The following is a 20,865-nucleotide window of genomic DNA, read 5'->3' as shown; positions in this document are numbered from 1 at the left end:
CTCGAGTACTGTACTATACAATTCGAAAGGACTTCAACCTTTTATTCATTTTACTTAGCTTTTTGACTGTTTCAATGTTTTATATTCATCAAAATTTGAGTATTTTAAATATCTCAAATGACCTTGGGCCATTCATACGTCATGCATAATTAATAGTACAACAGTTAAGGATATTTCAAGACTTCCAAACAGTGAAGAGTGATTTCATCCCTTCAAACTTTCCATACTTAAAGTGTGAACTGCTCAGAAGATGATTTCTCACACTGAACTAAAAAACATAAAACGAGGTAATTGGACTTCAAACAATAGTGATTAAAAATACTCATTTTACAGGAACATAATCTCTGTGTTTTAATATTACAAATTGATATTACATATGTATATTTGTTTGGATCATCATTCCTGCAGCACATGTTTCAGGTGGAGCTCATTTTAACTCATTTTTTACAATGTAGTTCAGTTTGGGTTGTTAGGAAGGGTTTGAAAAATTGTATTGCGCAATGTAACTACTAACTGAAGCTGCATTGTAGAGTAAAAACTAAAACGTGGAACAAAAGTACTTTGAATTTGGACTGAAGTACAGTACTTAAGCAAGTATACTTAGGTACAATCACTGATCATAACATTTACTCTTTTTTTACGTCTCCATTCTTCTATTGGGAACTGCATTTTTAACCTCACGTTGCAATGCAATGTGGGTAATTCCCCTAGGCAAAGTCAGCATGCTGACTTACGGAAAGAGTTCATAAAGGGCTCAAAAAGTCTGCCACAGAGCCCTCATGCACTCGACAATTTGACAATGGGACACCCCTAAACCCTCAAGGACATTGCGGGAGCGCGCCTTAAAGTTTGTGAGTCTGTCAGGGTGGAGATTGGGATTGGGCCTAACTCTCCTGTCATTTCAGCACCTGTCACTCACACCCTGTAATCCCTCATTCCCCTCACCTGGTCATGCCAATCTCACCTGCAGCCCATTCCTTCATAGTCCCTCCATTTATATCTGTTTGCTTGAATTTGATCCCTTCCAGATTGTCTTTTGTGTTACTCCCAAGCTCTCTGGCGTTATTCTTGTTTCTATATCTGTCCTGACCCTGCCTGTGTGTTTGTGACCTTAGATTCTTTGCCTTCCCCTTTTTGGATTTGTTTGAGTGACTGATCTTAAGGTTTTGACCTAGGTTAAACACAAAGTAAATTGATCCTTGCAAGTCTCTCTCTCTCTCTCTCTCTCTCTCTCTCTCTCTCTCTCTCTCTCTCTCTCTCTCTCTCTCTCTCTCTCTCTCTCTCTCTCTCTCTCTCTCTCTCTTTGTCATGCTTTTGGGTTCCAGTGTGCAGGCGCTTGTGTAAAAAAGGGAAATTGTGACGTAAACACAGGATTTAACAATTGTAAATGTGCAAGTATACATTTAGTATGTTATTGAATTGCTGTCTATGATCTCAAAAATACAGAAATTGTCCATCAAACCCTGAATTAAAAGGCTGGCTGAAGCCACTTATTGGAAATGATACAGGGCCAAAACATTGCAGGCCTGTATTGTCAGGCCGATTTCTGTCAAACTTTGTGATATAGAAAAACACATGACAACCAAAAAAAATTCTCAAAAGACAAAGCCCAAAACAAGCGGTCATTAATTAGTAAAACAATGTATATATCGTCATATTCCCGTCTTCTATGGGTTACATTAATACTATGCAAATTAGGTATGACGTGATTTTGCGACTTCTAGCGACCTCTAGAGCAGCCAATAGCGACTTCTCTTGCTGGGGAGTTGGCAATCTACAACTTCCTCCAGCGGAGCGCCATTTTCGGCGTTGTTACGGGACGACAGCATGCTGTTGTCAAACAGATAATAAGACCAGAATATAACGTTGCAAGACCTCTCTTTCAGTATTCGCTCGAAATGGGACGAAAGAAGAAGAAGCAGATGAAGCCATGGTGTTGGTATCCTTTTGTTGCCTTGACGGCTAGACACCCGCGGCTCAACGTTAGCTTGACAAAAGGAAGGCCTCCGTTAGCCTCTCGGAGGGTTTAGCGGTCTGTGAGCTAACGTTAGCGTAGCGATTTGGTTACGGGAGGCTAGGAGGTAGCTTTGAGGATTGCTCAAAACAAATTTACTTCATGTTTCATACCGCAAAGACATTTAGCCTCGTGTATATTAACGCGGGCGTAGACTATGTGGAGTCCGCGCTACGCTAAACTCAGCTGGGAGGAGAGTTAATAAGCTGCCTCCGCTCCGATGCTAAGCTAGCTAGCCAACGGTGCATTGATAATTCAGGGCAACATCTATCGTTGTGATGTAGCGTTACGTATCGAGTCGGATTAGTCAGAAGTCTTGTAGTTGTCCAGTTGTGTGAATTTAACATCCGCGCTGCCAGGTCATTGATCATGAAGGATGATCACGACTACCCCTCAGATCGGGCCGTTTTAATCACCAGTTCGGCAACATTAGCGTCATGTTGGAGGCTTGAGTGTGATTCACTGACTCGGGGCGTTGTATGTTGTGTTCTTGTGTATTTTTGCTGTTTTGCCCGTGCTTCCTCTTTCAAACACAATCCTTAACACCTCGCTCAAGGTACTGTAATCGAGACTTTGATGACGAAAAGATTCTCATCCAGCATCAGAAGGCTAAGCATTTTAAATGCCACATTTGCCACAAGAAGTTGTACACTGGCCCAGGCTTGGCAATCCATTGCATGCAGGTAGGTGCATTTGTCTGTGTCATTTATCCTACTTCAGTTTAAATGTCTTTGGTTCCACAGTTCCTGCACTGTTAAGTCATATAGGGGTTTCAGTTGTTGTCTTAAAATGGACTGTGGATGTAATATTACTCTACTTGCTATGATGGTATTCACTGGCTCACTTTGCATGTGTTTCAGGTCCACAAAGAAACGATTGACAGCGTACCAAATGCAATTCCTGGAAGAGTAGACATCGAGCTGGAAATCTACGGCATGGAGGGGATTCCAGAGAAAGACATGCAGGAAAGGAGACGGACATTAGAACAGAAATCACAAGGTTTGTACACTTTGATGTACTTGCGTTGCCAATTTTAGTGGCCGAATTAATTAGTTTTCTTCGATTTCTGTAATGGTTTTGTGTATATGGAATGCTTTATGGTTAAGGGTGATTCCGGATAATGGGTAGCATTTTTATGTGGTAAGACCCCTGAGAGGAAGTGGAGGGTAATCCTGTGGTCTGCCATCTTGGTTAAGTGTTCTATAACTATGATGTTGTTTTTTTAAACTTAAAATCAACCTTCCAAGTGTTTTTTAGAAGCTTAGGATCCTTTATATTTTGTTTATGCGTCACCAGTAGCTTAAATATGGTCCCTTTTTTGTTTTCAGAAAGTCAAAAGAAGAAGTCAAACAATCAGGATGACTCTGACGACGACGATGACGACGACGATGAAGCGGGACCATCAGTTCAGCAGGTTGCTGCTGTCCAGCCCCAGCCAGGCTATGCTACTCCAATGGCCCAGCTTGGGATGCCTCCTGTGGCTGGCGGTGGGATGCACCATGGAGGATACCAAGGCAAGGACCTCTTTGTAAAAAAAGACAATAGAAGTTGGGAATGAGCACTGACTCAAGTTTACAAAACAAATTATCATAAATCCACTCTGAAATTGGGCTATTTCACACCTACCTCACCATGCCATATATAACAATGGATATCTGAGACGAGGCTGCTCATGCTTTCACACGGATTAGGTTGATTAGGGTATTCGACATAAGCATTATTTTGGGATGCCATATGAATTATTTGAAACCTATTCTTTAGACTTGAATGGGAAAGCGTTCAACTTGTCCTATGTCTGATAATCAGGTGGTTATATTTTAGGATTGGATATGTTACATTTTAGTGCTACTGGCTAAGCTGCTATATACATACAGCCGGGAAACATTTGAGGGGTTTGGACTGATGAAGTGTTGAGTTGTTAAAGAAAACATATCTTCTTACTCACTGTTGCAGGAATGCCTCCCATGATGCCTGGTGTTCCTCCCATGATGCACGGCATGCCCCCCAACATGCATGGAATGCCACCAGGGTAACAGATCTCTTATTGATTGAAACATTGATGTCTTTAAAGACATTCAGATTCAATGCTATTTTTCAGTTTAATTCTTCAATTGATTACATGCTCCTTTTATAAAAACTCTGTTTTGTCGTATAAATTAGATTTTATTTGACAGAGGAGACCATTTATAGTGATCTGCTACAGTGATAAACCACTGAATTGAAACTCCGCCGTTCCTCAACTGGCTCTGTGTTACCGCACATGCGTCATCCTTGTTTCCTCTTTTGCAGCATGATGCAGATGGGTGGAATGATGCCTCCCATGATGCCAGGGATGCCCGGTATGCCGCACGGTGAGTTGTGGTTGTGTCTGTGTGCCCACGTAGAGAAGATTTGATGTAACACCCTATCAATTACATTCTTCAATCATAGCCATGCTTACCTTTCTAGATTGTGCAGCAGGTTGGGCTGAATTAAACACATTTTGTCGTCTGCTAGGTGAATGATGTCAGACGATTTCAAGAAAAGTTGATTGACCTGTTTGGGTGATTTTTGTTTAGGAATGCCTCCTCACATGGCTCCAAGGCCAGGGATGCCCCACATGGCCCAAGCTGCTGCAGCCGGAGCGATGCCCAGTCGACCAGCAGTACCATTGTCCCAGCCCGCTGTCACCAAACCCCTCTTCCCCAGTGCAGCGCAGGTGGGCACCATGCGCTCCTCCGACACCCACAAACACCCGCTCACACTCGTACAGCCTCTTCAGAGAGTTGATAGCTTTCTGTTATTATTAAACCATAAATGCCACTTCTTATGAAACCGGTACTGAGGGATATTGGTTTACTTCTCAACTTTACGGATGTCTGATGTCCCGTTTCCTCATTTTATGTAGTCGGCATTTCCTCTTTTTCTGTCTTTCTCGGTCCCATTTCTTTCTTTTATTAAATCAGTGTCACTATTATGTCGGATTCTCAGTTCTCATTATTGAATTCGGACCGAGTGGACATGCTACATGCCAATGCTGTGATCTCCTTTCCACCATGCTGCAGATGGGCGCTGGCGTTCACAGCGCCACCGCCGCAGTTTCTTCTCCACCTGCAGACCCTCAGTCTGCCTCCTCTCAGCCTCCCTTTCCTAACGCGCCACAAGTACGCTCACAGACGGGACTTTGACAGCTGCATGTTGCTTATTTATTAACTCTGCCTGTATTCTTAAGCTTTAAAATGAGGTTGCTTGTCAAAGGTAATTGCCTTGTGCATTAAAACAAGCACGTCGGCGTCTGATAAGTATCCTCAACAACAACTGACGCACTGTTTTGTCTGTGAGCTTTATTACTGTGCATGTGCTTTAATTAACGCGGAATGAGGCGCAAGATTGGCTGTGATGGATCTCATTTTGCATTCACACCCCTTAGCCTCTAAAGCATGGTTTCCGGAATAAATAATTACTCGTCATGCTTTGACTTTGTACGCTGCAGCGGTGCATAGCACACGGCAAGTTGTTCTCCCACACTGGTTTTACTTTTATCTCAGGATTTTGTATTGTGCACTACGGTGAATACCTTGGGGTTTATGTCCCTTTTTAAATGTTCAATCCAGTTGAAAGTGTGTAAGGCAATTGTTTCGTTCTTCACATTCAGAAGGCTGATTCGTTGGAATATTACGGTTCACACATCAAAGACAAACTTTTGAATATTGGTGTATTTGGAGGGGCGGGAGTTCATCTGTCTCAAAGAAATCTGTGACACAATGGTTGTCCCCCAACGGTATAATCCACTCGAGGAGCTCCGATTACCAGTGTGTTACCTGAGTGCGTTTCTTTCCACAGGCCCAGCAGAGCACTTCAGGAGCTGCAGCTTCAAACTCCCACAGTACAGCCGCATCCTCCGACCCTCCCAAAGCAACATTCCCCGCCTACACCCAGCCCTCTGTCTCTTCTTGCTCTTCCACTTCTGCTTCTTCTAACCCCTCTAGCAGCACTGTGGCCAAACCCCCGGCCACAGTGCCCACCAAACCCGCCACCCTTACCACAACGAGTGCAACTAGTAAGTTGATCCATCCTGATGAGGATATCTCACTGGTAAGTTGCTTGAGCTTTCTATTTTGCCCTTTTCACAGTAAGTAATGACTGATGCATATAAGAGCGCATTTATCCGCCATAGGGCTGTTTTGACCACCAGTCAGGTTCTGAATAGCACTGTCATCGTAAAGTGAGATATTTATGGAGATACTCGCCAAGCGTTTAAATTGTATCGCCTCACACTCACTTAGTGGTTGCTCTTTTGTGGTTATGTTAAAGGATGGTTCTGAACTTGAATATCCTCAGTGTGAAAATCAGGGCACGCCAACATTGGTACCCAATTCCTCGTCGTTTGTGTGAGTGTTTATCTTTGTACTGTAAGGGGGCACAATAGATTTTCTTCGGTCTGACTGTTCGCTTTGTGTGTTGTCCCTGCCAACAGGAGGAATTTAGGGCCCAGTTGCCCCGCTACCAGCGACTTGCACTCAGGCCGGGTCAGGCCCTGGTGGCTGCGCCCCCTGTGGTGGCTGTGGGCAGCATAATGCCCCCACAGCAAGGCATGCCACCACAGCAGCCGGGCATGAGGCATCCCATGCATGGTGAGACAAACGTTTGTTTGGAAATCAGCCTCTAGCTCAGCAGATGTTCCTCTGGCTTAATGATCCAAACAAAATGACGTATTCATGTTATCAATTCATGGTGTCGGCAGCTTCATTGCACTGGATCAGTGGTTCCCAATCATTTTTAAACCATGGCACTTTTTCATAGAACTTTTTTTGTTGTTGTGTGACACACTTAAGTCCTGAACAAAGAAGCCTTCAGTATACATTAGTCATGCATGTCTTGGTTCGTGCTAGATGCTAAATCAAGTTGTTTAATTTCCTGTTTTAAAATGGAAAAGTCTGCCTCTCAATGAATTTAAGTCAACTGTTGAAGTCATTTAGAATTGCAGCAAAAACTCATGTTTGCGGTGTGTGTCCCTGCAGGTCAGTATGGCGCTCCTCCTCAGGGCATGCCGAGCTACATGCCCGGAGGGATGCCTCCGTACGGGCAGGGTCCTCCTATGGTGCCCACTTACCAGGGAGGCCCTCCCATGGGCATGCGGCCGCCCGTCATGTCTCCGGCTGGGCGCTACTGAAGCAGCAAAGAAGCAGCCGCCGCATTAGGTTTGAGGTTAACACCTTTCTCTCATCCTTGTGCTTTTTCAAACCTAGCTGCAAGCAAAGAGCAGTGAGACCAGTGGTGGTGAAGACAAACATTACTTGTTAGAACTAACGGACATTTAATATAACATCTTTATTGGGGGAAACAGCCAAACACCACACACGTTCCTGAAAGCTATTTTGTTGTCATCTGATTTCATGTGAGGATATATATATAAATAGATATATATTTCCCCCCTCCCCATAGGTTTCACTCAGGTTTATAGAAGTAAAGTGTGTTAAAATGATTCATATTTCTTTTGAAGCTGCTGGAGTTACATGAACGTACCAACCCCTTACAAAGGCAAGTTTCTCTTGTAAACATTTGATTCTTTTTGTTTTGTTTGTTTTTATTTTTGGTAGCTTTTTATTGAGGCCCTCACAGCATGCTTAGGTGCTGTTGGACTTGCGTCCCCAACCTTGGTTGGTGAGGGTCTCAGTGACGAAAATGATTCCAACTAAGTAGTGTTAAAGAAATACTCACGACTCATCAGCCTCTAGCTTTATCCTTATTTCAGGTTTGCTTTTAATGTCCTGGTCAAGAGGGTACCTGTATGCATCCTTTGTAATGTTTTATGAATCTGTTGTAATAAAATTCATCTTGAAATTCAATGCTGGTTTGTCCTGACGTGCGTGGAGGTGAGTGACGAAGGTTTGTACTGGTGCGCTTTTTTTTTTTCTGTATCTACAGGATTTCATCAGGTATTTAAAAACCAAGTTTGCCATCATCGATTATTTGTGTGTGTGTGTGTGTGTAGAGTCCACTTAGCATGGTCAACGACTGGACATTGAAGTATTACAGGAAATGCTCCTCCGTTAGCTCAAACAGATACAAGATTCAGTGTTCTCAAATCTTTTGTTCCACCAGCCCAAAACTAAGATGTTGGCCAACTTTTGGTTCTAAATACTGCATGTTTACCTCCATGATAACGGCGGCCATAACTGCAGATTATGTAATACTTGTAGATGCACTCGACCGGCGAGACAGAGGAACTAAAGTTCATTAACTTGCATAGCAGTACTCCAACATGCATGAACACTCTACTGTTAGATTGTCATACATCACAGGCGTGTCCCCACTACAGGGTGGCGAGCAACACAACAAACCCAACAATACACTAGCTCTGTGTTAAATTCCGATTTTTGTGACTTTGCAATCAGCAATTCCGTGGTGATCCAAGTAGTTTTATCAACCTGTGTGAATAAAACTTACGCTGCAGGCGCGTGCCGCTAAAGGGTTGTGTCTGGTTGTGGTTGAGACTTGCGGCAGTAATTCCCTAAATGACTTGCACATCATATGATGCAAAAGTGTTTCAAAATGTAATGATGTAATCCTAAAAAATAAACACTGCATCAGCGAGAGGGAACAGTCTCACAAGCAGCTGATTTCTCAAGATGAAATCCTAGATTATTTACTGCAGCGCTAGTTTGTGTTGCTGGGTGGTGTCCTTTTTATTTTTTATCCATCCTTTTTATATTTAAATGTTCATAATCGCCAACCCCAGTGTCCACCGCCATGATCCTGTGTGGGAGATTGCCGTAGAGAGCAATCTCTCCGGAGACCGTCGTTAGTGCGCACTTGGATCGCGAGACTCGGTCTTTGTAGGTGTTTCTAGAGTTTCCTCTGCACACGTCACTTACTGCTTTGTATTTGTTTTTTGTTTGTAGCCCATCCATATCAGCCTTAAAACCCACTCAGCTGGCATGAGAAAGGTCAGTTAAACCCAGTAAGTACCTGATGTTTATTTTAGTCGCGAGGCCTTGTGTTCAATGCTGTATTGTTAAATGTGTTTAGGGCGGTTGAAGACTTTTTAAAATTGTGTCAGAGCCGAGTATACGCCTCAAAGACCATGTAACATGCGATTTAAAAGGGATGACTTAAAAACTGTTAAGTTGTGGGTTTTGTTTTGTTCAGTATGCGATCAATGTCATCAGTGTGTGTGTGTGTTACGTTAAATAATGTTACCTTTTTTGTTGTAAAAAGTCGTTTGCACCAACATGTACTTTATTAGTGAAAGTATTAATTATGCAAATTAGCTCTTTACCCAAGGAAAATGTGTCTTTGACAGAAATACCAATTGATCTTTAAAACGTTATTAAAGTTGAGATAAATTAAGTTTGCACAAGCTGCATGTTCGTCTTTTATCACTGATACTGTTTTTTTTTGGTCTGTCTGAGGAATTGTATGTAGCTTGATATTTTAATAAAAATGTTATACATCAATGTTTTTTTTGTAATAAAATGATTGCATTAATTTGTAGCCACATGTCTTTTTAATTTCATTCAAATGAGAGGTGAAATCCACTGTTCTGAACCAGTGGCCCCCTAGTGGCACACGATGGTATTACCTTGAACAAATCCACTTCTAACCCTCTGATGCAAGTCCTGAGGCGTCGGATACAGCGTCATACACTTACAGTATATCCTCTAATATCTTCAGTGTGAATCTTAAATCAGTGACAGTTTCTATAACTTCCAGAGAGCGAGCGACGGACGTGTTATTTGTAGTTTTTTCTTATCACCAAGTAAAAATAAACAAGATAACTGTAGTGAAATATTTTTCCAAAAATCCTATTTTAACAATTTAATTATGTTCTCTGTATTTATAAATAGGAATATTACGCAGAGCTGAGTATGTATTGTTTCCTTCAACAAAACAACCGTTGGCGTAAAATGTCGTGAGATGGAAACCTGCAGGACCTCGGCATCGTGCCGGTGTGGGCTTGTTCGTGCACGTTACCAGGAATCACTCGTACGCTTGTTTTTAACCTGAAGTTGTGGTGAGAAGCGTCATCGAGGCCGAGCACGCTCTACATAAATGGCACGAGTAGTTTGAGACCTCAAAAACAGTTTGCCTCAAAGCGAGACCCCTCCCCCTCCCCCTCCAACCAGCTCTGATGAAGCGTGAGTATTAAAACGCACACACTCAAAGCTTGAACTCTGTAAACAAGTCACAATCTTCCACCTGTAACAGAAGCAAACATTCTGACTGAGGTTTCCTGCTGGACTAGTAAGAACTACTTGAACCACAAAGCAAGAATAAACTGCCTCTCGTGTTATTAAGACTCTTGCTCAGTAAGTGCAATAATTAGTCCAAACTGGTGTTTACAGATGAATAACTGACCCACATTGTTCATGCTGTTGCAGGTTTGCATGTGTTTACCCTGAATTAAAGCCGTCCACTGTGCCATGTATTTTCATCATTTTCTTTTTCAGCAGACCTTTTTCTTTTTTGAGCAATGTGGAAAAAGTCAGAAATGAAGGATCCTCTGTGATGAGTTTGGATGGATGGAGGTGCTCCATTTTTCAAAAGTCAAAAGTGCACGTGTCCTGTGAGGGGTATCTGAGGCCGATGCTCCCGTGCTTTTGTCCACAGGCCTTTTTATTTCACAGACTAAACCCTGATGCAAGTGTTCAGAACGCTAACGCATCCTGTTCCGAAACAGGCTGTCACAATCGTTTCCTCTGGAAATTGCCGAGACGCGATTGATGCAAATTTCTGAAAAAGAAAAAAACAAAACTAAATGAGTGAAGAGATGTGTTGACCTGCGCCTCAGAAGGAGCTGATCCAACCCCGTGTGTGCGCTGGTGTGTGCTTCCTCTTGTGTCTTGAGGTTTGAAGGTGGAGCTTCATGGAGTTCCTCTTGGTTTCATTTATGTTCACCCAAAAGCTTTTGTGACCCAGTTGCTTATTGTCCTGTCATGGTTTACATCACTGGCTCCCGAAGGGTCTTAACTCGGGTCTTCTAGTGTGAAAGATGACTGGGATCCGACTGCTGGCCTGTCTGGCCTCGCTCATCATCACACAGACTGGATTTGGTAAGTTGATTCTTTTGCTTTATTAGTTTTTTTCTTTGCCCCCAAATTGAATTGCACTACACCGAGGGGGTGGACAGAAAAACAGGAACACTTCACAATGTAATGCACTCCTCTAAATAAATGGGGTTTGGGCTTTTCTTGTCAGCTGCAGTGAAAATAAAATAAAAAATATCTAAAATGCTTGAGTTGAAATGATGAGGTTTGTGTTGGTAGGGTTGGTTTTGACCAAGTTATAAACATAAGATTTGCTTGGTTGTTTTTGTTTTTTTTTAGTTTGAAAATCTGTATGTTGTGTTATGACTTGTTGTACTTTTCATTCTGTGTTTCTATTAACGTTTTTTTATCGCCGAAAAAAATACTTTTTAGGCTTTTTCTTCAAGTAAATAAACAGGTTGAAATTGGGTTAATGTTGACGGCATCCTGTGATTTCAAAGCACAGGATGTTAAAGAACTAAAAGTGTTTTCTTGATTGGCTACACAGCAAATGATGTTAAAAAGAAAAAAGAAATAAAACAAAGTGATTTACCAGATACAGAATATGTTCTAAAAGTTACTTTCTTTTCGTATCAAGTGTGCAGCGAGCTCCAGTTCCTGCAGAGGGGCGAGGGCGAGTCTGTGCTGCTCTCCTGTGCGGTTGAGGGAAAGAACCCACCGCCCTACGGCGTCTACCTGAAGAGCAGCTGGCTGCGTCCCCGCGAGGTGCTGTTCAAGCACACCGGCAGCGACTTCAGTTTGGATAATGACGACGACAGGCCGCGCGTCATAGTCAGTGGAGACCCGAGCAGCCACTCCCTGAATGTGACCATCTCGGATCTCAGCGCCCGAGACACGGACCACTACTACTGTGAGTTCATGGTGAGCGACCCGTCGTCCTCTGTGGACCAACAGATCCGTGGGAACACTGACTTCTTCCTCCTGGTTAATGCTGGTGAGTGTCTATACACACACACCTACACACACACCCCACTCACTTTTCACTTGTTTTCCACCACAGAAGCGTGGGAACTTTCCAAAACTACCACAAAACAAGAGTGTTAAATACTTGGGGGAAATGTGTTTTTTTGTGTGTGTGTGTGTGTGTGTTTGCTCAGAAGCCGTGTTGGCACCACACACAAAAGGATCATTATTGTCAATACTTTTGATTTTGGTGCAGGCGCCCTGCAGCCAGATCTGTAAATAGAGGGGCAATTAAAGAGCAAAATAAAGATATGAAGCATGCTGTGTTCGGGGAGGAATGCACACCAGCAAGAGGGATTTCGCACAACCCCAAAAGTGTCCCATAATAATGATGTTTTAAAATGTCTCATAAGCATTATAAAATCACTAAACATGGTTGCTAATGTCACCACGCTAAATAATCTAGAGCCTCACGGCTTTCATTGTTCAGAGGATTTATTTTGACCATGCGGCGTGTTCTAAGCTTTATCCCCTTTCCCTTTTTGGAGATGCCCCGGGGTCGGTGGTGGACATTGGGTTGGTAGAGACGTGTTCTGGGGGCTCGGCTGTGCTCCCCTGTCTCCCCCCTCACGGGGAGGCCCTGGCCGTGGAGGGGGTGAGTCTGAGGCGGAAGAGGGGCCGGGCGCCTGTGGAGCTGTTGTACCACTCAAAGCGCCACCACGGCAGCAGCTCTCCATCCTCCTCCTCCTCTTTTTCCTCCTCATCCTCCTCGTTCCCTGTCGAGAGGGTCCAGCTGTCCTCGGCGCCCGGGCCCGGGGGCCTCACCTACAACCTCACGCTGCTGCAGCTGCAGCCGGACGACAGCGCCCTCTACAGCTGCCAGCTGCTCCTGCGCGGCGGCAGGCCCGACGGAGGCCCCGGGCTGGGGAGGCGTGCCCTCTTTGTGTCCGTGCAAGGTGGGTCACGCCACGGAGGGGCTCGATGGCCATCGTTGCTTATTCTGAACCGGGATTTTCGTTTTTTTTTTCAGGCATTTGAAAAAGAAGAAAAAAACGTCTTTTCATACTAACTGTTGTTCTTTTGTGTTTCTCTTTTCCTTCATGATGTTTCAGTGTTTATCTGTTAGCCTTCTACTAACACCACTGCTACTGATAATATCAATATCAGCGACTTTAACTTATATTTGTCACTCTTGCCTGTCTTCAAAACTTGAGAGGCCTGATAATTTGCATGGAAACATGAAAATATATCTCCTCCATCAGTAACAGCAGCATAGGCAAAGTCCCCTTATTCTTTTACTTGTACATCTGTGTATGTGCCCACAACTGATAACACCAGACAATAATAGACATCGCTAACTCATGAAAATAACGTTTCCCCGCTGTAGCACGCTAGCGCTGCTACCGCACGCGGCGTTGAGACGGGGCTGGTCTCGCTACCTTCGGTGGTTGTCGGGTAACTAGCAGAGAGCTAGCGGGGGAGCTAGCAGAGAACTTGCAGCAGCGCTAGCTGGCTACAGCGGGGAGCTCGCTGGGACACTCACCGAAGGTAGTAGCGGCTTGTAACCTGACTTTTACACGGTTGAGTCTCGCGTTCGAGAGGACAAACGTCTCCTCTGTCTGTTGCTGTTGACTGCAGCCGACAAATGGGAAGGAAGTTTGTCTCTGTGGTTTTTGCAACTCCCCTGAACACATCGCACCTTTGACCACAGCGGTGCAAACAGACTGCTTTTCTTTACCTTCTTTCTTTTTCTTTACCTGACACAACTTTGCAAACGCACACGTGAAGCAGTGCAACAAGGCACCAGAATGGTGTCAGTGAGGCCCCTCGTGGAGGGCGTTGAGGCCCTCAGAGTTTTTTTGTGTGTGTAGTTTTTTCCTCTCACCTCAACATTTCTCCGCTTCTTCACAGGAGGTCAGTGCGGCTGCTTCAACTACTCCATTCTGCTCTACGCTCTGTCCTCCGCCGTGGTCATCCTCCTCATCCTCCTCCTCACATTTGTGGCCCTCTACAAAGTGAGTGGCCCTGTGGCTTGTATTGGAACACTCTGATAGTGCACCAAGAGTTGGGGGAAGGTTATCGAGCAGCTGCCTATTGAGAGCGTGCCAGAGTTCCTCCAAGCTCTCGCCACAAAAACCACACGAGTTTCAGAAGTTGTTGCTGCCAGTTGTCACTTTGTTTTTCTTCCGATTCAATCATGCTTTGTTTTGAGTTTAGTTCATTTTTTTCTTTCTTCTTCTATGAGAGGTGAAATATGTTTTGTTTTTAAGTTATAGTAGAAACCCATTAGAGTGAGGATGCGGCTGTTAGGACTTCCTATTCAAGATGCCGCTGAGGGAAAAACTCTGATTTTAACAGGAAATCGAGACTGCGCTTACTCTGCTTGTTCTCTCCACTGATTTGTTTTCTTCCTGTGTCGTTGACTGTCAGAGCAAAGCACGCCGCAGCGTCAAGAGCCCTCAGGCCCCCATCTACGAGGAGATGACCGGGGCCAGTGGGAAACGGCGGCCCCGGCATCTGGAGGAAACAAATTTATCCGAGTACACAAACTGCCACGTGAAGAAATCCTGTCCTGAAAACCATTACGAAAGCCCCATCAGCACCTGGAGTGAGGCACAGAAATGAAATATTTGACTTTGAACTGCCTGGAACTCTCCAGACTCCAGATGGCCCTCTGAAGTTTCTCCAACAGATTGTAGCAGAAATGTTCTCCCTGTATTGTCTCTGATCTCATGTGTATTGTACTTTTGATTTGTTTGAAATAGTGAGGCTGTATTTTTTTGGCATTTTCTTCAAAATCTCTGTAAATCTCCACTGCCACTGTCTGTTTTTGGCTATTTCAGATAAATAAAAGTACCCTGCAGAGTTTTGTAAACCGTGATCCCTATAAATCTGGGTTTCTGGGCTCCACAAAATAAACTTTAATTGATATCAGCATATGAGTGTAGAATGTTTTACACAAGCGTCCTGGTTTCCTTTCATAATCGCAGTAGTGTTGACCAATCACACAAAAACGTCACAGTATTAAACACCTGACAAATCAAAGTATTTTTGACATTGATGCAAAACTATTTAAAAAAAAGTCGCCACCTGGATTTAACTACGACTGCCTACTGAACAAGCCTGTGGGGTAGTACTATGATTTGGGGTTGCTGCAGTTGCTCAGGTCTAGGTTCAGCAACGACCAGGTTATTCCATCAATGGATTTTTTTCTTCCCTGATGGCAACGAGCATATTCCAAGATGACAACGCCAGGATTCATTGGGCTCAAATTGTGACAGAGTGGTTCAGCGAGCATGAAACATCATGTTCACACACGGAGTCCAGACCTTAACCTCGTTGAGAATCTCTGGGATGTCCTGGAGAAGGCTTTGCGCAGCGTCAGACTCTACCATCACCAATACAAGATCTTGGTGAGAAATTAATGCAACACTGGATGGAAATAAATCTTGTGACATTGCAGAAGCTTATCGAAACAATACCACAGCAAATGCCAGCCGTAATCAAAGCTAAAGGCGGTCCAATGAAATATTAGTGTGACCTTTTTTTGTGGCAAAAACTGTGGAGAGGGATTAAAATGTTCATTTCCATTATGGGATAAAACAATGACAATCGAAGGTCTCATGAGTCTCGTTCTCACTCACTTTTAAATGTATATACACATGTGACGGACCACAGTATTAAAATCATTAGCCTGTCAGGTGTCCAACAGACCAGGAACAGAAAAAATACCGTAAAAGTCAGTTTACAAGCCGCTACTACATCCGGTGGTTTCCCCCCGCTAGCTCCCTGCTGTAGGTGCTGCTAGCTGCCCTGCTAGCACCTGACTTGGGCAGCGGGGATGCAGGCAGTGGTAGCAGCAGCAGCGGGGAGCTAGCAGCAGCATTGGAGAGCTAGCTACAGCGGGGAGCTAGCAGCATTGTTAGCTTGCGACAGCAGGGAGCTCGCAGCAGCGCTAGCTTGCTGCAGGGGGGAGCTAGCAGCAGCGGTAGCTAGCTACAGCGGGGAGGTAGCAGCATTGCTAACTTGCTACAGCAGGGAGCTAGCAGCAGCGCTAGCTTGCGACAGCGGGGAGCTAGCAGCAGCGATAGCTTGCGACAGCGGGGAGCTAGCAGCAGCGATAGCTTGCTACAGCGGGGACACCCACCGAAGGCAGGAGCCGCTTGTAACCCGACTTTTACAGTAATAATCACACTAAAAATCAAAATTGGTGTGTGAATATATCAGCAAGAAACAGCGTTGCTGCGTAAAAGAACACATGAAGAGTTTACTCACACAAACAAAACTAGGAGAATTGGAATAAAAGCCATTTAGGCTGACCAAGGTAACAAAGTATACTGATTCTGGGTATCTAAACCCAGAGGTTATTGCTCTTAAATCAGATAATTATTCATCTTTTTGATAAACAACAAACTAAAGACACTCAAACTGAATTTGAGGCCCATGGCCAGATGGACTAAATAAATGCTTTAAATGGCCTTATTTAGCTTCCAAATATTCACTTTTGCTTCTCTACTTAACTTAGTCAGTATGGATTAAAAGGATAGAATAAAAAAAACACCTACTTCACCGATAGAATCATAATAAAACGAGAAAAACATGTATATCTGTATACAAAATAAAAAGAGACAAGACACCAAATAACAGCCAAGAAAATTTGTAATTTATTAATATAGTCCGGAAGAAGATCCATAATCCATGGAAACATTTTTTTCCGGTGCATGTCCTTAACAATCACATTCTATGAGGAGAAAAAATGAACAACATTAAAAGCCACAACTTTGTATTTCAGTTACAGACATTTTTCCTTAATGTTTTTTTTTTTTTTTTTTTTTTTTTCAAAAGTAACGAGAAAGGCTAAAGGCAAAGTACCTCCCACTCGTGAACCCCCCCCCCCCCCCCCCCCGACTCCTCCCATTAACACAAAATAAAAAAGAAGCCGCAGGCTTTTTCGTCTCTCTCGGTACAACCCCACAGTGCTTTACAGAAGGATAAGCGCTCATTGGTTAAGGATTACACAGCATGGCGACGCAATGTAAAGTTTTACTCAAACATTAGATGATGATGGCAATGATGATGATGAGAAGGGGAAGAGGAAAAACAAACAAGAACAAGCCTACATAAAACCCTGAACCCCAGAGTCTGGAGTGGACACGCGGCAGCAGAGCAGCAGCGTGGTCCGGACTCCTCCCGCCCACTTTGTGCATAGATCATGATCCCTTAAAAACCAGCTTCCTTCCTCCACTTCAAACCCGTCTCTGAAAACCCTCCGTTTCACGCCGACAAATCTCTCCACCGTTGAAATATACCCGCCGCCGGGAAAAAAAAACAAAAAAGAGACGCGCTCGACAGACAAGGAGAGACGACTTTGAAATAATAACTCAAAATACTTGCACGATGCTCCTGGACAACAGGATGGAATAAAGTTCAAAACGTACAAATGCATTTTCTGTCACTGTCTTTTTTTTTTTCACAATCAAACCGTTGATCGGTTTAAATGTAAAGCAATTATATTTAGATTTCACATGTAAAGCACTCCACTTTTTGTTTTTCAGAGTTGATTCTTAAGTCTTATTTGGTAAATATATAACTTGCTACACACGTTTTGTTGTTGTTACTTGGTACTCTCTATATTCTGTTAAACTCATAACCTTCAGTGCTTGCTTGGAGTTTCATTGTTTTCAGTTGCTTCTTTCACAAAAAAAAACACACACGTTACATCTAGAAATGATGGAGTTGCTATCTGGAACCCTGGCCTTCCTGAGACAAAAATCCACATCTTTTATGAGTGTGCAAGATATTGAGCAAACTGTGTCGCTTACAGGAAATACAAAAACACAACTCAATAAACACACAGAGATAGTCTGTCGACGTGGAAATACAAAATAACAAAAAATTGAAACTTGAAATGACGCAACACTGATCAATCCCAGAGTTCTTAAAGTAGCATAAATCTTCACTTTGCAAAGATTCTCCATGTCCAAGATGAAATTAGTCTTTTTTTGCCTTTCTTCTAACATTCCCGTTATAAATTCCTATTTCCTTGAACCTCACGCGAATGAAATGCTTGTAAACGACGACAGGTGGCTTTTTGCAAAACAACCAAACAAACGGAAAAGATAGGCACCTCTGAGACGAGTCTTGTAACAAACTCCCCTCCCACACGTCATCCCTTTCTATTTCTCCATGAAGTTAACATCAGGACTAGTCCTGCTACAGCTAGCTATGGCCACAGTTCTTTGTTGGTGGTTGGTTTTTTTTTTCTCCTTTTTTTTTGTTTTGTAGTTTTTTTTTGTGTAGTTTTTCTTTTCATAGTTTAAAGTTTTTCTCCATTTTTTTCTTGTATAATTGAAACAAAAATGGTGCAATACTCAATGATAACCCTTGTACGGGATTATTCCACAATAAAAGCCACTATAAGGTAGATAAACTTTGTACAGATAGAATGAAAAGAATCCATTGAGTCCTTGAGTAAACACGCACACATGAATTGTCACCTTCCGCCCCTCAGTACTTAAACTCGTTTTCTACGATTAGCTGAGTGAGGGGTAGAAGACACTCAGTGCAACGGTAGAAGATAATAACGACGGCTATCAGAATAGTTTTTGACAGAAAAACAAACAAAAGGAAAATAATAAACAGACGTAAACAAAATATAGCATACTGAGTGGAACATTACAGCGGACCATGTGCCCGGTACACACAGTTTCTGGCGCACACATTCATACCAACATCGGACTTTCAAGCACACATCGAAGATGACTTTTGCATTTTTTTTTTCTCTCCTCTCTCTTTCAAAGATTTTGTATTTGTAACTCAATGCAATACATGTTTTTTTTTAATATTCTCTAAAAGCCCCTCGGTGTACCTGCCAGATGGAGAGAACAACAACAAAAAATGACTGACTTCACATTACATTATTGGCGCTCCATTATTCAAGTATTTGTGTTTAATATTTTGTCTTGTTTTGATATGTTTGTGATTTGTCTTTATTTAAATGGACTGGTTGGGCTTTTAGACAAACAATACACATATGTACAGTACGAGCACTTCAAAGTACTGCAATATGTCATCAAAAGCGGAAACGTGCATATCCAAACTCCGCGTGGGAAAAACCGACGCTTCCGATCCATCAAAGTGTCCGTTTTGCGCCCGACCCAAATTCGTTCCTTCGTTATCACTTATTTGCGGGGAAAATACATATTGCTCATTTTTCAGGTGGATGAAACAAAGACCGCTGAAACCAAAAAAGTGAAACGTTTCAGGAGGTCATCGCTCCAAGAAGTGTGAAGAGGTGATACCACACACACCAAACTCACAGAATGTATATGTATATATATGCATATACATACACACATATACACATATATACATATTTTTATATATACACCGTTATCTAGAACAGAGCTGTAGAGAGGAGAACCTCTCGATGCTGGTGCAGCATGGGAAACCCCCTTCACTGTCGGGGTTCTCCGGTAATGCAGGATGCAGGAGGAGGAGGAGGAAGAGGAGGTCTTCCTCGGCTATTGGGTCTGTCTGAGCTTGGATCAAGGCAGTTACAGAAACAGGCAATAGTGATTTTTGCTTGTGTGCTGCAGGACTGCAAGTCCTGAAAGGTAGCCTTGTCCCATTTTCTTGCTTTTTTTTTTTTTTTGAAATACATTTTTTTTTCTTTTTTAAACCAAGTTTTTTTAAAACTTTTGTAGTTTTTCTTTTTTTTTTTAAGACTTTGTACCTCTTGAAATGTGCCCCTCCCCTCCTGCTGATGCAGAGCGAGGAGAGTGAGGCTGATACAGTCGGCCCGAGCCATCTGGGTCCGTGGAAATGTACAGTTCAGGGGTCCCGCTTTGAGCGGGACACAAACATAAAATCGAGATAAATACAGCATCCACAAAACAAAAACAAAAAAAACACAAAAAAAAGGCACCCCGGCCACCGGTCTACTCCTTTAGATGGTGGCAGTAGAGGACGGCGGCCGGAGATGTTTCAGCTAGAAGTGCAGAGCTTTAACATATTATAGATCTTTTTTTTTTTTTCACTTAGATTTTTTTGCATTTTCAAGATTTTTATGTCAAACTTCATAAAAATGACGTTAAAATGCAATTTCATTTTTGGTTTTAAAAAAATATGTACCCGGGATTACCCATCATCAACTGTGCACTGTAGCAAACTGGAACACCCAACTGAGTAGAGATGTTCTCCATAGCAATGGGGCGTTTCCCCACAAAAGCAAACAAATACAGAGAAAGAAAGAACTCTCAGCCTTTTTCAGGGTGTGATGCTGCTGCCCGTGTGTTTGATCCCTCCTGTCCCCCGCTGCACCCTCTGCAAAGGTTATCAAAGCTCCTCCAAACAGGGAACAGAAGTGCTCTCTATGAAGATACAGTATGACACAGGAAATCTATATTGGCACATTACGTTGGCAACTTTTACACGCAACAATGGGCCCCGAAACAGTAAATATAGGCCACCTTTTTGAGGAAAAAAAAGATTCAATACAAGCATTTTCCCCTTCCAATTAGGATTAAGTTCGAGGCGTGAGGTCCGTACATGTTGCGCAGATGGCCTTTTCGTTTTAAGACTTTGCTCTCACAGTAGAAAGGACAGATACGGAGAGCTGCATCTCCTACTTGGTATCATCTACTCCCCTACCCTGAGATCAAGTGGACAGAAGTGTCTTCAGCGCGGAGAGAAAGGCCGATCTTTGATAAAGTGTTTCGGACTTCAGTACGTGACAGTGTTCTGGTGGCTTAGCCTGACTTTACAGAAACGGCGGCCATTCTGAAGTGCTGACAGAGGCGCACAGGGGAGGGGGGAATGTGTGTGTGTGGTGGAGGTGGTGGGGGAGGAAGAGGAGGGGTGGGGGAGGAGGAGAGGGTTTTGGGTTTGCCAAGCCCCGGGCTACGAGTGCTCATTCCC

General features: G+C 43.3%; 2 protein-coding genes across 3 annotated transcripts; both read left to right on the top strand.

Annotated features, from left to right (window-relative positions):
• The first annotated feature begins 1,755 nt into the window (after window positions 1-1,755).
• Window positions 1,756-7,842, top strand: LOC137794894 (BUB3-interacting and GLEBS motif-containing protein ZNF207-like). 2 transcript variants are annotated; one of them, XM_068592015.1, is made up of 11 exons: window positions 1,756-1,939; window positions 2,571-2,697; window positions 2,875-3,013; window positions 3,343-3,528; window positions 3,968-4,043; window positions 4,304-4,365; window positions 4,573-4,712; window positions 5,059-5,157; window positions 5,837-6,088; window positions 6,471-6,627; window positions 7,015-7,842. In XM_068592015.1, exons 1-11 carry the CDS (start codon window positions 1,899-1,901, stop codon window positions 7,164-7,166), a joined length of 1,431 nt encoding a protein of 476 aa, XP_068448116.1. In that variant the 5' UTR covers window positions 1,756-1,898; the 3' UTR covers window positions 7,167-7,842. The 2 variants fall into 2 exon arrangements, with proteins under 2 accessions (XP_068448116.1, XP_068448117.1); XM_068592016.1 differs by lacking the exon at window positions 5,059-5,157.
• A 3,093-nt stretch (window positions 7,843-10,935) lies between these two features.
• cd7al (cd7 antigen-like) lies at window positions 10,936-14,870 on the top strand. The gene is made up of 4 exons (XM_068592122.1): window positions 10,936-11,049; window positions 11,621-11,977; window positions 13,858-13,961; window positions 14,377-14,870. The coding sequence occupies exons 1-4, from the start codon at window positions 10,989-10,991 to the stop codon at window positions 14,569-14,571; spliced, it is 717 nt and encodes a 238-aa protein (XP_068448223.1). The 5' UTR covers window positions 10,936-10,988; the 3' UTR covers window positions 14,572-14,870.
• The last annotated feature ends 5,995 nt before the right edge of the window (window positions 14,871-20,865 follow it).

The sequence above is a fragment of the Clinocottus analis genome, unplaced genomic scaffold, assembly GCF_023055335.1.
Source record: "Clinocottus analis isolate CAN_PGR_092001 unplaced genomic scaffold, fCliAna1.0.p SCAF_26, whole genome shotgun sequence".
Lineage (NCBI taxonomy): Eukaryota > Metazoa > Chordata > Actinopteri > Perciformes > Cottidae > Clinocottus > Clinocottus analis.
The sequence above is the reverse complement of the archived record's forward strand: the minus strand, read 5'-3'. Positions and strand labels throughout refer to the sequence as shown.

What these genes read in the sequence shown, in the direction of transcription:
- cd7al (XM_068592122.1), top strand. Translation starts at nt 10,989, where the DNA reads ATGACTGGGATCCGACTGCTGGCCTGTCTGGCCTCGCTCATCATCACA. An exon ending in CATCACACAGACTGGATTTG is followed by an intron (nt 11,050 to 11,620) that starts GTAAGTTGATTC and finishes TTTCGTATCAAG; the next exon opens with TGTGCAGCGAGCTCCAGTTC. An exon ending in CATTTGTGGCCCTCTACAAA is followed by an intron (nt 13,962 to 14,376) that starts GTGAGTGGCCCT and finishes GTTGACTGTCAG; the next exon opens with AGCAAAGCACGCCGCAGCGT.
- LOC137794894 (XM_068592015.1), top strand. Translation starts at nt 1,899, where the DNA reads ATGGGACGAAAGAAGAAGAAGCAGATGAAGCCATGGTGTTG. An exon ending in GCACCATGGAGGATACCAAG is followed by an intron (nt 3,529 to 3,967) that starts GCAAGGACCTCT and finishes TCACTGTTGCAG; the next exon opens with GAATGCCTCCCATGATGCCT. An exon ending in CATGAGGCATCCCATGCATG is followed by an intron (nt 6,628 to 7,014) that starts GTGAGACAAACG and finishes GTGTCCCTGCAG; the next exon opens with GTCAGTATGGCGCTCCTCCT.